This window comes from Letharia columbiana, assembly GCF_014066305.1.
Source record: "Letharia columbiana isolate WasteWater2 chromosome Unknown Sc0000042_s0, whole genome shotgun sequence".
Classification (NCBI taxonomy): Eukaryota; Fungi; Ascomycota; class Lecanoromycetes; order Lecanorales; family Parmeliaceae; genus Letharia; species Letharia columbiana.
Window position 1 is genome coordinate 348,489 of NW_023501086.1, and position 15,083 is coordinate 363,571.

The 15,083-nt window shown below is 35.1% G+C and overlaps 3 protein-coding genes across 3 annotated transcripts; all 3 read left to right on the plus strand.

Annotated features, from left to right (window-relative positions):
• Nucleotides 1–587: 587 nt before the first annotated feature.
• Nucleotides 588–2,713, plus strand: HO173_009730 (uncharacterized protein; the record flags this gene model as incomplete). The annotated part of the gene is made up of 11 exons (XM_037311619.1): nucleotides 588–765; nucleotides 813–870; nucleotides 934–1,072; nucleotides 1,137–1,215; nucleotides 1,287–1,473; nucleotides 1,527–1,632; nucleotides 1,690–1,814; nucleotides 1,884–2,088; nucleotides 2,151–2,266; nucleotides 2,324–2,548; nucleotides 2,605–2,713. 11 exons carry the CDS (start codon nucleotides 588–590, stop codon nucleotides 2,711–2,713), a joined length of 1,527 nt encoding a protein of 508 aa, XP_037161566.1.
• A 608-nt stretch (nucleotides 2,714–3,321) lies between these two features.
• Nucleotides 3,322–5,025, plus strand: HO173_009731 (uncharacterized protein; the record flags this gene model as incomplete). The annotated part of the gene is made up of 5 exons (XM_037311620.1): nucleotides 3,322–3,437; nucleotides 3,489–3,644; nucleotides 3,706–3,973; nucleotides 4,022–4,168; nucleotides 4,240–5,025. The coding sequence occupies 5 exons, from the start codon at nucleotides 3,322–3,324 to the stop codon at nucleotides 5,023–5,025; spliced, it is 1,473 nt and encodes a 490-aa protein (XP_037161567.1).
• A 1,512-nt stretch (nucleotides 5,026–6,537) lies between these two features.
• Nucleotides 6,538–7,915, plus strand: HO173_009732 (uncharacterized protein; the record flags this gene model as incomplete). Its single annotated transcript, XM_037311621.1, has 6 exons — nucleotides 6,538–6,729; nucleotides 6,820–6,856; nucleotides 6,917–6,978; nucleotides 7,035–7,408; nucleotides 7,460–7,524; nucleotides 7,590–7,915. 6 exons carry the CDS (start codon nucleotides 6,538–6,540, stop codon nucleotides 7,913–7,915), a joined length of 1,056 nt encoding a protein of 351 aa, XP_037161568.1.
• Between the last annotated feature and the right edge of the window lie 7,168 nt (nucleotides 7,916–15,083).

A 15,083-nucleotide genomic window follows, 5' to 3' on the forward strand; every position in this document is an offset into this window, starting at 1 on the left:
CATTTGCCGTATGCAAGGCTTCGACCAACAACATTGTGCCCATGGGGAAACACCATGCGCTGCAAAAAATCCCACGCCGTTATCTCTCGCTTGCCTTGCCACTTGCGCATTGTCGCCATCCTGGAGCTTAAGGCGTCATGAGATACCAACCGAAAGCCTTGCCGCATCGGCTTCGATACGCATTTGCTTGTAGTTCTTGCGGCACGGTTTTGTATCTTTTGGCCTCTAAGCCTAGAGCTCGGGTAACGTTGGCCATGTTCCATCAATACAACTGGCAAATGGACGCTTAAGGACTAGAGGCGTGTGCATCCACGAGAATGCGCTCTCTGTCGAACTACCCTGTTGTCTTCCGCTGGTGGCCGCGTTCCTCACAACAGCGAAGATGTTGGGAACTGTCCAGCACGCAATTGAAAGCCAAGTTCCGCCATGCATGATTAGACTGTTGAGATTTTCTGGGCGACCTTGAAACGGAGGAATGAATACGGCCACTCAGTCTCCTTTCTCTCAGTCTCTTTCGTTTGGTTCTTAAGCTCTCTGGTATCAGATTGCGATCAATTTTCCGCCTCTCAGCCATCATTTCCACCAGGATGCATCTTAATGAAGATCAAGACCGGCGAGAGCCTTGCGACAAGGCAGACTTGGTAATTCAAGAAAATGTTCAGCGAAAATGGCAGAGCTATCTATGGGATACACTTGACAAATCACCAGAGGAACGCACTTTCCTCTTCAAGCTTGACTTCGCCTTACTCACTTTTGCCTCCTTGGGTGCGTCGTCTACCGCCCTCCATGTGCGTCAAAGCTGACAACCACAGGCTATTTCATTAAGTATCTGGACCAGGCTAATATCAATAATGCTTTCGTGTCCGGAATGTAAGTATCTTAGAAGAGAGGTAAAACCCACGTCGTGCCTGCTAACACTGTTGGTGCGTGAAGGAAAGAGCAGCTGGGGTTGTATGGCAACGAGTTGAACTATATGCAATCGTGTTGGACTGCTGGTTATGTGATCGGGCAGATACCCAGTAACATACTTTTGACGCGAATTCGTCCATCTATATGGATACCCTCAATGGAGGTTCGGTCCCCAGCTCTGGTAGGGAATTGCTGTAATACTAAGATGACTGACTACCCCCCAACAGGTCGCCTGGACCGTGCTTACGTTCTGTTTGTGCCGTTGCACGAATGCACGTCAAATATACGCTGTTCGATTCTTCGTTGGTAAATTACTGTGTTTCTTGCACGCTTGATTGAGCTCGCTCATCTTCTTCACGCTGACATTCGGTTCTCAGGGCTTGCCGAAAGTTCCTTCTATCCTGGCATGCAGTATGTCATTGGTTCATGGTATAGGAAAGACGAGCTGGCGAAACGGTCTTGCATTTTCCATGTCAGCAGTGCGATTGCCACCATGTGCTCTGGCTACTTGATGGCGGCTGTATACCATTTGGGAGGAAGAGGCGGCTTCGCTGGATGGCAGTGGTCCGTATTTCTTTCCAGATAGTGGACATCTGGACTGAGTGACACCGATATAGGCTATTCATGGTTGATGGAATCATCTCCCTACCAATTGCCTTGGCCGGGTTTCTCTTCATCCCAGACGTGCCCGAGACCTCTCGCGCTTTCTACTTGAGTAAAAATGTACGTGGAGCCTTTCGACAGTATAAGCCACTATTGAGACTGAAGTCCGTGGCCTAGGATCGAGCATTTGCCAAGAAGAGAATGCAGCTCGAAGGTCGTAAGCCGCGAGCACCGTACACCAAGGCGAAGATACGGAAAATATTGACATCCTGGCATATATACGCACTCACGGCGCTTTACGTGTAAGCATTCGTTTCCTTCGACTTCTCGACCTCCGAAGACAATAGAAGAATAGAACCTGACAGCCTCAGCTTTTTCAATAATGGTGGTGCAGGCGCTGTGCCTGTGTTTGCCCAATTTCTCAAGGATTCAAAGCACCCCAAATATTCCATTGCTCAGATAAACGACTACCCAACGACGACGTATGCTGTCCAAATCATCACGACACTTTTGTACGCTTGGACCTCAGATTCCATACTTAGTGGAGATAGGCTACCGCCTATTGTATTTGGAGGAGTATGTTTTCCGCTCGACTCGTCTGTCCAAGTCGTTGCCCGAAGACTAACCACACATCTCAGGCCGTCAACATCATCTGCTACATATCTCTCGCAATCTGGGCTATTCCAGAGGGTTGGCGATGGACATGCTACATTCTGTCAGGTGCAGGCTTTGGCTTATCCGGTCTCTGCATGGCGTACGTGACGCTTTTCGTACGGACTTTTCTGATGCTGATGCTAATGGCTTCGCTCAGTTGGGCCCATGAGATTTGTGCTGATGACAACGAAGAGCGAGCCATCGTCGTGGCTAGTATGAACGAAATGGCTTATGTTCTCCAAGCGTGGCTTCCACTGCTTGTGTGGCAGCAAATTGATGCACCGCAGTATCGAAAGGGTTTTATCACCGTTACTGTCCTTTCCGCATCCTTGATAGTAACTGGGTTTATCACGAAAGCACTGCACAAGAATCAGATACGAAGGTTGGTCGAAACCTCTGAAATTTGGAGAGACAATGCTGATCAATCATTCACGTTAGGCAAAGCTACAACGTGCAGGCACGAGACCAACAAGTGGATGGCGAGACCGTGAGATCGTCTGGCGAAGACGTAATGTCTGAGCATGTGCAGATGGCTGCTAAAGAATAAGTCCCTGCAAGAAAAAGGACCACCCAGCGTAGGAGTTCATCTAACTTGGCACATGGGGGATTGCATGTGCGCCCCTCAACTACTGAAGATTGATACCCAAGTATGCCTCGGAACTGGAAGTAGCCTCATCTCTCGGGGTCAAGCTCTACAGTTAGCTAAGCTCCATGTGAATCATGCATCAAACCACAAAAGAAAATCTAGATTGAAAGCGCATTAGAACGGTCTTCACTGCAAATTCTCCGCAAGTACTTTACAGGAAATCGTGAGTAGCATAAGCGGCTATCAGGCAAGCTATGGCTGAAAGTAGAAGCAATCTCTGATCTTCACCAGCACCAAGGCTGTCCGGCATGGTCAACCCCCACATCATCCCCACCTCCACATCCAACAATTGCCATCAAAATTAGTGCTAGCGAATCCTTTCCACTACGTGTTCTGGTGCCCCCATTGCGTGCTTGATTGCGTGCTTGCGTACATGCATGAGGGAAGCCGCTAATCTAACCAATAAGATCGAACTGTATAATTGAACTTGTATTGTTGCTTATCTCGACGTAGCAAAACATTGAGAAGACACTTGCAACGATGAACAGGATTTTTCCTCTAGACAGGCCATGAGAGTGGGTATAATCGGCGCAGGCATCAGTGGTGTTGTTGCCGGAGCTCATCTCAAGGCAGCCGGCGTACTTGTCACGGTTTTCGAAAGATCCGGCGAGGCAGGGGGTGTATGGTAAGGAACGTCTGCTAGAACGGGTTCATAGTCTGACAGAAGTGTTTCAAGGCTCTACGATGAGCGGCTTCCACCAGAGCCGACTTACCCATCAATCAGACCTTCTGAAGCCGACTTTCACTATGGCGACGGGCAAAGCGTAAATGGCGAAAACCATCAGCCGTGCCCGTCTGCTGCTTGCGGGGACGTGAAGCACGCTCCACCAGGGTCAAGCGCTCACATGAGTATCTGCAACGGGTACGGGGCTGATCATATGAGAAGCGTACAGGCCGTGCTATGAGGGATTGACCAATAACGTTTCGACCAGATTGATGAAGCTGAAAATTAATTCGTGGCCACCAGGTACAGCGGACTTTGTTAATCATCGGGTGCTGAACGAGTACATCCAAGACACATCTTACAAGACTGGAGTTCATCTGACGACAAAATATAATACTCGGGTAGAGAAGGTCTTCAAGAGTGGTCAAGACTGGAAAATGCAAACGTCGACTTTGACCAGGGATCAAGGAGCCCTTCACCGGGTTGAACGTGACTGGGTAGGATTTCAGCTGCCTTTAGAGTACCGAAAGCTAAGGATACTCCAGACTTTCGATGCCGTCATCATTGCGTCCGGCCATTACCATGCTTGTCGTATTCCAGATATATCCGGCCTTGCGGCATGGAAGAAGAGATGGCCCAGCCGTGTGCAGCATTCCAAGAGCTACAGGCACCCCAGGAATTTCAGAGATCAGGTGTGTATGCCTGAAAGTCTCCGGGCTGCTAGACCTATTTTAGAAATACACTGATCCAAACTGGCTGGCAGAACGTTCTTCTAATCGGCGCGGGCGTCTCGTCTACCGATATTGCTCGTGAGATAGGTACAGAAGCAAAGAAAATATACCAAGTTTCCAGGGGCGGGGTCTTCGATCTCCCTACAACTCTTCTCCCGCCTAGGGCCACACGTATCACGGGAGAGATTCACGCTTTCGAATGTCAACCACCAGAGAATACGCAGCTGAGTGATGTTCTGGAACCAATTCCCGGGCGAGTAGTTCTTAAAGATGGTCGAGAACTCACCGGTATCCATCATGTTGTAATCTGTACGGGATACCACATGTCGCTCCCCTTCCTGCAGCAGTATCATAGCGACAACACCCCAGTTTCCGAAGCGAACAACACAGTACTTGTTACCGACGGAACACAAGTCCATAATCTACACAAGGACATCTTTTACATACCCGACCCAAGCCTCATCTTCATCGGCATTCCCTTTTTCACCGCCAACTTCTCGCTTTTTGAGTTCCAAGCCATGGCAGTCGCTGCCGTCCTAACGGGAAAGGCTCTCCTGCCCACCACCGAAGAAATGAGCAGAGAGTATCAGCAGCGATTGCAGCAGAAAGGGACCGGGAGGATGTTCCATTCGCTGAGAGACCGAGAGCTGGAGTACGTGAACGAGCTTGTGAACTGGATGAACAGAGACGGTGCGAGGGTAGGAGCTCAGCCGGTGGAGGGTCACACGAAGGCTTGGCATGTCGCCAACGTTGATCGGTTAGCGAGGGTGCGGCAAATAATGGAAGACAAAGCCCGTGATGTCAATACCTTCGCTTGACGCTCAGATAAGCCTTTGTTGGAAGCTTGCAGAGAGGTCGAATAGTTGCAATATGACAGGACACCATTTCCTGGAATCTTCCAATGCACCGTTTCCCGATAAAGTCCTAGTTGATCAAGAAATATATCTACCATGTGCGAACCATCAATACATATCGATGTCTATGTACCATCTACTGACCACTAGACTCATCATGTATCCACCCCTAGGTTGATGACCTTAGGTAAGCTACTAATCTGCCTGTGTACTAGTCGCCGCTACCCACGGTAACCGGATTCGCGAATAGATCCCCCCCAACCGAGTAAGCACAGAATCCAGAAATATCTTCTTGCGCAGCACTCAAATCTGATTCAACCGAGCAGGTCACTACTCTTTTAGGACTCACAATGCAGCTTATGCAGCTTCCAAACGCTACACTCCTGCCGTTTCACACTTCATTCAGTGTTACTATTGATCAACACCTCAGTGTCGAAGTCAGCCTCAAACGCCGCACTGGTGTACGTTGCATCAACGCCAAAGCCCAATTTCGAAGAGTGAAGGAGTGGCGGTCAGGTCTCCCCTCGTTGTAACTACCTGAATCCTTGGTGTCAATTGACGACTCAGCCCACGAGCCTAGAGCAACCTTAGAATAATCTAGACTCACACAAGCCAGCAGAAAACCTTTTCAAATCCGTGATGAATTCTTCTCAAAAGTCATGTTCATCATGCTCCTATTAAGCGAGTGCTCCAGCTTTTGGCACGAAGCTTTCTCCACAAGCGGGGGTTGGGGGCTGTAAATAGCCAAACCCTATTTTAAGTACGTTTTCAAGCCAATGACTACCTTACTAATCGTGCCACGCAACTTACCTAGGTCCTTCCTCGCCAACAGTGTGCCATCCTAGCATGCAGAAAGCGCATTAGTCTTCTTTAGCGCCTGATTACTGTTCGCAAGCAACATCGAAGGATTCAGTTCCTTCGAAGCTCAAAGGTCGAAGCTATTTCCGTAGAGTATGTGACCTATAAACCCATGCGACGGCCTGGGATGAATAGCAACGCTGGATTCGTGACTTGAAAGATGAGCTTTGTCCGACCTTGACACAAAACGTGATCTGGAGACTGGATAATGGAAAATTGACAAGATGTTAGGAGACTCAGATATCTGCATTTGCGGCACAGCGCGGAAAGCCTTATCGACGGCGTAGCGGTGATTCCGTGCATGAGGCACGGCTCGCTATGTTGTACTGTTGGTGGGGCTGAAAACTTAGGGCAGGTCAAGCAACCTATAAAAACATAAATTTGTTGGAAGTATATCTTGTACATACATACCCTTTTTCCTCTGGTTGACTGGTTCGATTTTCAACCTTGGACCCTACTCGACTGTAGAGGGATTCTTGACACACAGCACAAAAATGCCGACTCTCTGATCTGAATGTTGTTTCCCGTAAATTCCATCCAAATTCTCACAGCTGAGCAAATTTGACAGAGAATCTGCCAAATAGATCTACCCTAGCAACACCCCCAGAAATTTACCAGATGGCGACACCAGATGCAGCAGAAATTCAATATCAGCGCTCACACATCCAGGATGATCGGTCGAAGAACATTGTCATATCACATATAATATGTATCATCATTGCTATTATTGCGGTTGCTCTAAGACTTGCATCCCGGCGACTGTGTAAAGCGGCAATTCTGGCGGATGATTTTGTGTGTTTTGCAGCACTGGTAAGCCCATTTCCCGTCTTCGAGTCTTCGTAGTTTTCCAACTTCTAAATTGCTGGGCCTAGATAGCTAACTAGCTTTCGCTTTTTCTAGATTTTTGCCATTGGAGAGGTGACGGGAGGCTGGATGTGTATGTCGCCTTCTCAACAGACAATAAAGCAAAAACTCGCTGACCGGCCTCCGCAATCAGGTGTTCATTATGGCGGCGGAAAGCATGCCATTCTTCTCAAGAACCCGGAAACATTTGCTAAGGTATGTAGATGCTGATAGTCTTCTTACATGCTCGTTTCCACTCACAGTTGAAACAGTGGGTAATTACCACGGAGATATTCTACAACGCCGCCATCACAACCATCAAGCTCTCGATCTTGCTGCTTTACCGCCGGCTTTTTCCACTCCCTCAACTCAAAATCATCCTCTGGAGTGTCGGTTGCTTCGTCATAAGCTGCTGGTTGACCATCACTCTACTGACCATCTTTCAATGCCATCCGATTCGCGCGGCTTGGGATCTGTCTGTCAAGGGGCAGTGCCTCCGGTTAAACGTGGCGTATATCGTATTGGGCACATGTAATACCATAACCGACATGGTCGCTCTCTGCCTACCCATGCCACTAATATGGCGATTACATACCGATAAATCGCGAAAAATGCAGCTAATCGGCGTCTTTTCCCTTGGGGCCCTGTAAGTCCTCCGACCCGTTTTGGACCTAATGAAAGGCTGAAGTATGCAAAGTACGTGTGCCGTCAGTCTGTACCGCATCCCCAAAATGGCGCAGCTCTCATTGTCAGATGCACCCTGTAAGATCCGCCCTACTCCTCTGGTAGTCGGAATCGTCGCATGGCAAGCGCTCACAACTCCTTAGGGTCCGACGTCGACGCAGCCGTCTGGGGTGTGGTCGAAGTTAACCTTGCGATTCTCTCAGCATGCCTGCCGACTTTCCCAGCTCTCTTAAATTGGCGAAGCGTGCACCGCCGCAACACTCCCCCGGGTGGAGCAGATCCCAAAAGTTGGGGCTCGGCGAGCTACCCGGCTTTGATCCCCGATGAACGTCGATCGGGATTCAGAAGTGGTTCGGGCTATGCCCACAAGGACGCGTTGAAGATGGAAGATCGGTCAGAAGGAACGAAAGGCGCGGAGCGAGCTACTGTGTGGATTGAAAGAAGGGGTCCGTCAGACGAAGAGGTTTGATTTTGGCAAGCCTATTTGCTAGATATCTACGAGCGCTCTTAGTCTCGAATACGGCCGTTATTGAGCCCAATCGCGAGAATTTGGAGTTCGTAATCGATGACTATGCTCAACTTGTTCTTGGAAACGCTGCGCAACGGCGTGGGTACCCCGACGGGGTTTCGGGGCGGGGGCAGCGTGACCCTCGAAACCCTACCCCAGCCCCACAGTACGATGGAAACTGTCAAAGAAATGGATCACTGGGTCATGAAATCATGGTGTGGTGTAAAGATGTTGATTATTCTATGTGCCTGCAGGGCAGATATGTGCGGTGCCCAGCCACGCTAGGCTCGATTGGGTTATGGCTCTAGAGGAGGCCTTAATATATCGTTATTAGAGGGTGTAAAAAGTTATTAAATAAACTAGACTATATTTAAACGTAGTATCGTAGCAACTTCGTTAAAATTATTTATTTATACTTATATCTATTATTCTTCTTTTTTTCTTTTATTATATAATAACGATACTATTATATATTCTTTATAAGAAAAAAATATTAAAAATAAATCGTCGTAAGATCGATACTATTAAAAGATTTTAATTTTATAAGACTATCGATACTCGAGATATAAAACTATTAAAACTAGTTTATTAGAAGAAAAATGTTAAAAAATCTACGAGAGATTATTAACTTATATAATAACGTTATATTATTTTAGAGATAGTCTATTAAAAAATAAATATATTTTAAATAAAACGACTATTTAAAATATTAAATAAAAAGCTTATAATAATATTAAATTCGAAAAATAAGACTTATAATAAAGGCTATAAACGATAAATCGAGATTTTCTCTTTAGAATATACTATTAAATATCTATAAATCTTACTTTAAACGAGAAAAGCTAATATTAAGTTATATAAAAAGATTAAATATAAGTAAGTATCTTAGTCGAATAAGAAAATTAGATAGAATTATAGATATAATTATAGAGATAAGATAATAGAGTAATTTTAAACTTTTATAGAATAAACGAATGAGATTTATATAAATTCTACTATTATAGAAGTAGATTATATACTTAAAGAGAAGAGTTTAAATTAGCGCTATACTCTCGAGAATATAGCTAAAATATCGCTATTAAAAGAGATAGTTCTATATATATTAGCCTTTATCTTCTATTATTATAAAGAGAATTTATATTTCTATAACGATCTCGACGACGTTTTAAAGTTAAATATTAACGTATAAGTAAATACTTCTAAGAGATAACGTTCTCTTAAATAACGGAAAAACGAATTCGAAGAGTAATTCTATTAGAGCGAGCGCTATTTATAATAAGTTATAGTTAAATCTTACGACGTCGAAGTATAATTAAAAGAAAATTCTATAACTTAGTTATTCTATACTAAGAAAATTCTTTTATTATATCTTAAAGAGATATAAGAAGTTAAGCGAAAAACTAATAGAAAGTATATACTTTAAAAGAATAATAACTTAAGTTATAGTACTCGATTAGCTATAAACTACGTACGAGAGTATAAACGAAAGTATAATATCGAGACTCTAGAATATTTAGTTTAATTATCGAATCTTAATTCTATAAAAGTCGTATAAAATATTCTAAAGTAGAGGATTCGTTATAGAAAGTGAAAGAATAAGAATAACTTAAAAAGAGTTCTTCTCGAGAAGTAATAGAAGATTTCTCTAGAAGAAATTTAGAAACGAATTAATAAGATATCGAAACGTTATATATAGCTTATAAATAACGATAATAAGAGTATTAAATTAGCTACTTAATAATTTAATAGTAATAAAATAATAGAAATATAGTTAAGTTAGTTTAGAGAAGCTATATTTAAATATAGTCTAATTTACTTAATAACTTTTTATATTCTCTAATATTATAATAATATACTCGTAAAGAATAAAAAAAAGATACGCTCTCGTAACTATATCTCGAAATAGCTATATTAAGTATATATTAAATACGAGTAAAGATTTATAAATTAAATTTATAATTCTTTTTCTTAATTAGAGCTATCGAGTAAATTTAATAAGCGATCTTTAGTAAGCGATCTTTAATAAGCGATCTTTAGTAAGCGATATTTAAATATCTTGCTTTTTAATAATTAAAAGATTAAATTTCGAAATTTTTAAAGCGTTTAAAAGCGTAATCTACGCTTTATAGTTTAAAAAAATAATCTTAAAATTTTAATAGAAAATAGTAAAGTTATTAAAGAATTAAAAGTAGAATAAGATATTTTAATAGTTATAAACGCTAATTTATTTATTCGCGATAACTTAGTCGATCTAATTAAAGAGCGTAGTAATTTTAAATTTATAATTAATTATATATATAAATTTAAGATTTTCTAGCTTAGCTCTATCTTATTCTTTTATATATATTAATATATTTATATGTCTATTCTTAATTTATAATTTTTATATTCTTTACGAATTAAATATAATTAAGTAAAGAGATAAGTTAAAAAACGAGTTACACTATATAATAAGACGAAGTAAAGCGAAGTTTTAAATATCTAATATTACTTCGCTTCGAGTTAAGATTTTAATAAAATAAGATAAAATTTAAATAGAGTTTTTTTATTAAGATAATAGAAAATCTTATTATTCTCGCTAAGCGTTTAATTAAATTAAAGTTTATATATCATTAATATATAAGTAAAGATTTATAAATTAATTTTTTTTAATTAGAGCTATTAAGTAAATTTAATAAGTAATCTTTAATAAGCGAACTTTAATAATATTAAATTTAATACTATTATAAGTCTTAATACTACTTATATTAAAACTTCGAAATTATATATATTATATTAAAGATTTCTTTTAAAGTTTAATTTTAGTAATATATTTTATATATTTAATATTAGAAACTTAATAATATATATAATAACTTTATATTATAGTATAAAGAGAATATTATCTATATAGAATTATTATAAATATAAATTTTATAGTAAAGTAGAAAGATTAAAAGATCTTAATATACTAAGCTTAATTAGATTATAATATAAATAAGATTATTAAAATCGTAATATTATCTCTCTCTTTAATTTAAAGCTTTAGCGACGACTATAATATAGTAGATATTAATCTTATAAGAAGTATATCTAGATATATATAGAGTAATATTCTTAAATATATTAACTTAGTATTTTATTACGAGATTAAGATCTTTTTATAAATTAATATAATTATTATAAATTAATAGCGCTAATAGAGAAAACTATTCTAAAGATCTTTTAAATAATAAATAAAGATTAACGATCTCGAGATAATAATAATAAAAGTCTATTATTAGATTTAGATATTCTATTATATTCGTAAATAGTTATTAAAATAAATTTTTCTTAATCTTAAAGCCTCTATATCTAATTTTATATATTAGATATTTTCTCTTATTATTTAAAAAATTCTTCTTTTATTTATTTAATTTAAATTAAATTATTTTTTTAATATTATAAATTTTATCTTTTTTATTAATATTAATAGATAGCGATAGAGATTTACTCTATTTTAATAATAAGTTATTATTATTAAAATATAATAGCTATAAATAAAAGATAAAGTAAATATTATTTATAAAAATTAAAAATTCTAACTTATAAGCGAAATTATTTAAAGCTTTAATAATTTTAAATAATTTGAAATTTTTATAATTTAATAATTTATTAGAGTATATAATTTTAATATTTCTTTTATTAAATATAATTATATCTTTAACTTTAAATTTTACTATTAAAAGTCGATAATAATTAATTTACTTCTTCTATAAAGCTTATAATTATTTAAATTAACTCTTTAAATAATTTTTATAATATTTATCTTCTCGATAAATCTATTAGCTAATTTAATATCTCTCTTTACTCTTTAATTAATAAATTAATTTTAAAGAATAAAAGATTTTATTTTTAAATAAGAAATATATTCTTTAATAAGAAGAAATAATAATATATTTAATAAGGCGTTCTTATTTAAGTTAGCTTCGAACTTTATTATTAATAATAAATTTATTTAATTATCTTAATTATAATTAATATAAACTTTAAGATATTACTTTAAAATAGCGTTAGCGTTCTCTATCTATTTATTAATTTTAAAGTAAAATATAATAAAGAGTTTAAATTTAAATTTAATTCTTTTATATAATCTTCTTTAGAAATATATTATAAATTAGATATCTTAATTAGAGATAATAATAAATAGATATTATTTTTTTCGCTATATAAATTCGATAAAAGTCTAAACTACTATCTCTATTTCTAGAGAGTTTAAAAGAAAGAATTTCTTCTTCTTATTAAGTTTATTTATAATTATTATAATATATTAATAAAGATATTTATATCTAAGATAAATAGATAATAATATAATAAAGTTAATAAAAATATCTTATTAATATTATTTAAGAATAAAAAGAGATTTAAGTAAATCTTATTTATCTTTTCTATAAGTTTTAAATCTTTTATAGATATAATAAGTTTAGATTAATAAATTAAATTTATAATCTATTTTTTTTTAATTAGAATTATTATTAAGAAATAGTTTTTAATATTATATTATATTAATATTATCTCGTAAGATAGTAAGTTATATTCTCGAATACTAAGTTTAATATAATATAAATTCTATATAAATATCGACTTTCGACGCTACTTCTCGATTTTTATACTAAGAACTAGCTAAGCGAGCGAAGAAGATCTTATTATATAGCTATATAGATATATAATAAATAAAGCGATTTATTTATAAATTTAGATATTACTATAGTAATCTATTTTAATTCTCTATATAAATTATCTAAATTAGAGATAATTTATTTAGCTCGAGAAAAAATACTTAATATTATAACTTTTAGTCTATATTTAGTCTATAATTAATCGCTTCTAATAGCGAACGCTTTTTATAGGTCGCTTTCTAATCTTTAGTTTCCTTAATATCGTCCGAGAACTTCTTAATCTTATACTCGTCGACGCGTATAGTATAGAAAGACGTTTATATAGAATTATATAGATATTATAGTTAATAGTAGTAGAAGAATAATAAAATACTACTTTTTTATCTATATAGCTCTATAGAACTTAGTACTCGAGAGTATAACTTACTACCTCACGAGATGATAATATAAAGTTATTATATTAATTAATATAGTCTATAAATATATATATATAAAGAGAGACGCGTTAAGACTTAATTAGAAATATATATTAAAATAATTATTTATAAAAAATAGAGAAAGACTATATTCTTATAATAAGAAGTATTAAAATATTAAAAAGAAATAAAGATAACGTATTAATTAGTAGTATAAATTCTATAATATCTTCTATTATAGTAAAATCTTTCGAATAATAAAATAGCTATAGATATCGAACGATTTCAATTTATTTAAATATATATCGTTCGATATTTCTTTTATAGAGATTTAATTAACTATAATTATCGTAGTAGATTTCTCTCTTATAATATTTGTTATAGTAATATATTATATTAATATAATAGAAATAATAAACTAAGTTATAGTAGTATTCTTCGCTTATTAAATAATAATTTAATATAAAGTTATAGAGAGTATAAGTAAAGGCCTATAAATTAAATTTATAAAGTTAAATTTTTCTAAGTTAAATTAAATTTTAGCTTTAGTTCTAAGTTAAATTAAACTCTAATCGCTTACTATACGTTTTTAATCTATATATAAATATATATATACGAAGAGAGACGCGCTAAAGTTTAATTAGAAAGGTATATCGAGTATAAAGAATTAATTTATAATAATTATCTATAAAAAATAGAGAAAGACTATATTCTTATAATAAGAAGTATTAAAATATCGAAAAGAAATAAAGATAATATATTAATTAGTAGTATAAATTTCATATTATCTTCTATAGTAATAAAATCTTTCGAATAATAAAATAGCTATTAGAGTAAGATATCGAATAGTTTTAATTCATTTAAATATATATTATTTAAACTTTCTTCTATAGTAGTTTAATTAACTATAATCGTCGTAGTAGATTCTTCTCTTATATACTTATAATAGTAATATACTATAATATAATAATATCTAGATATATAAAGATAGTAAATTAAATTATAATATTATTCTTCGTCTATTAAGTAATAATTAGATATAAAATTATAGAGAGTATATAACGTAAAATCTTAAAGAGTTAAGTCGTATTCTTAATAATAATAATCTTATTATCGCTTAATTTCTTCGTAGTATTCTTCGTAATTATCTATTATAATAGTTTCTTCTCTTATATTAACTAAGTAGACTAATATAAGATCGTAGAGAGTAAAGCTATTATATTATTACTACTATTAACTATCTTCGTAATATTCTTTATATTAGATTATTTCTTCTCTTATTTAATTAAGTACTTTAACTAAGTAATTAATTAAGTAAATAATAAAGTAAATTAATAAGCTAGCTAAGTAACTATTTACTTCGCTTATAAAATCTCTTATCTCGTTTATATTAATATAGTAAAAACGATAGATTAAGTTATAGTAATATTCTTTACTTACTAAGTAATAATTTAATATAAAATCGTAAAGAGTATATAACGTAAAATACTAAAGAGTTAAGTCGTATTCTTAACGATAGTAATCTTATTATTACTTAATAAGTAAAGATCTATAAATTAAATTTATAGAGTTAAATTTTTCTAAGTTAAATCGAATTTTAGCTCTAGTTCTAAGTATAAATCGAACTCTTATTACTTACTATACGTTTTTAATCTACTTTCATTACTACGAAATTAATAAAGAAGATAAAAACTCTAATTCTAAGTTAAATCGAACTCTACTTACTTTCTATACGACATTTAATTTATTTAGTCTACTTCTATTACTATAAATCGCTAATTAATTATATTTTTATTTAAGAAAGAAGTATCTACTTAATAATCTTATTTTTAATATATCTCGCTAATCGAGTAAGTTATCTTCTTAATAGATCGTCTAGAACTATAATTAATAGATCGATCTTACTAGTAATTCGACTTAGAGTTATATATAGTTAATTATAAATAAATATCTCGAAGTATAGATATAGATTAATCTATTATAATAACTAGCTCTAGATCTTATTAATCGTTATACTAAAGATTAATTAAATTAAGAATTAAATATATTAAAAGAAAGTATATAGATCGTTTAAAT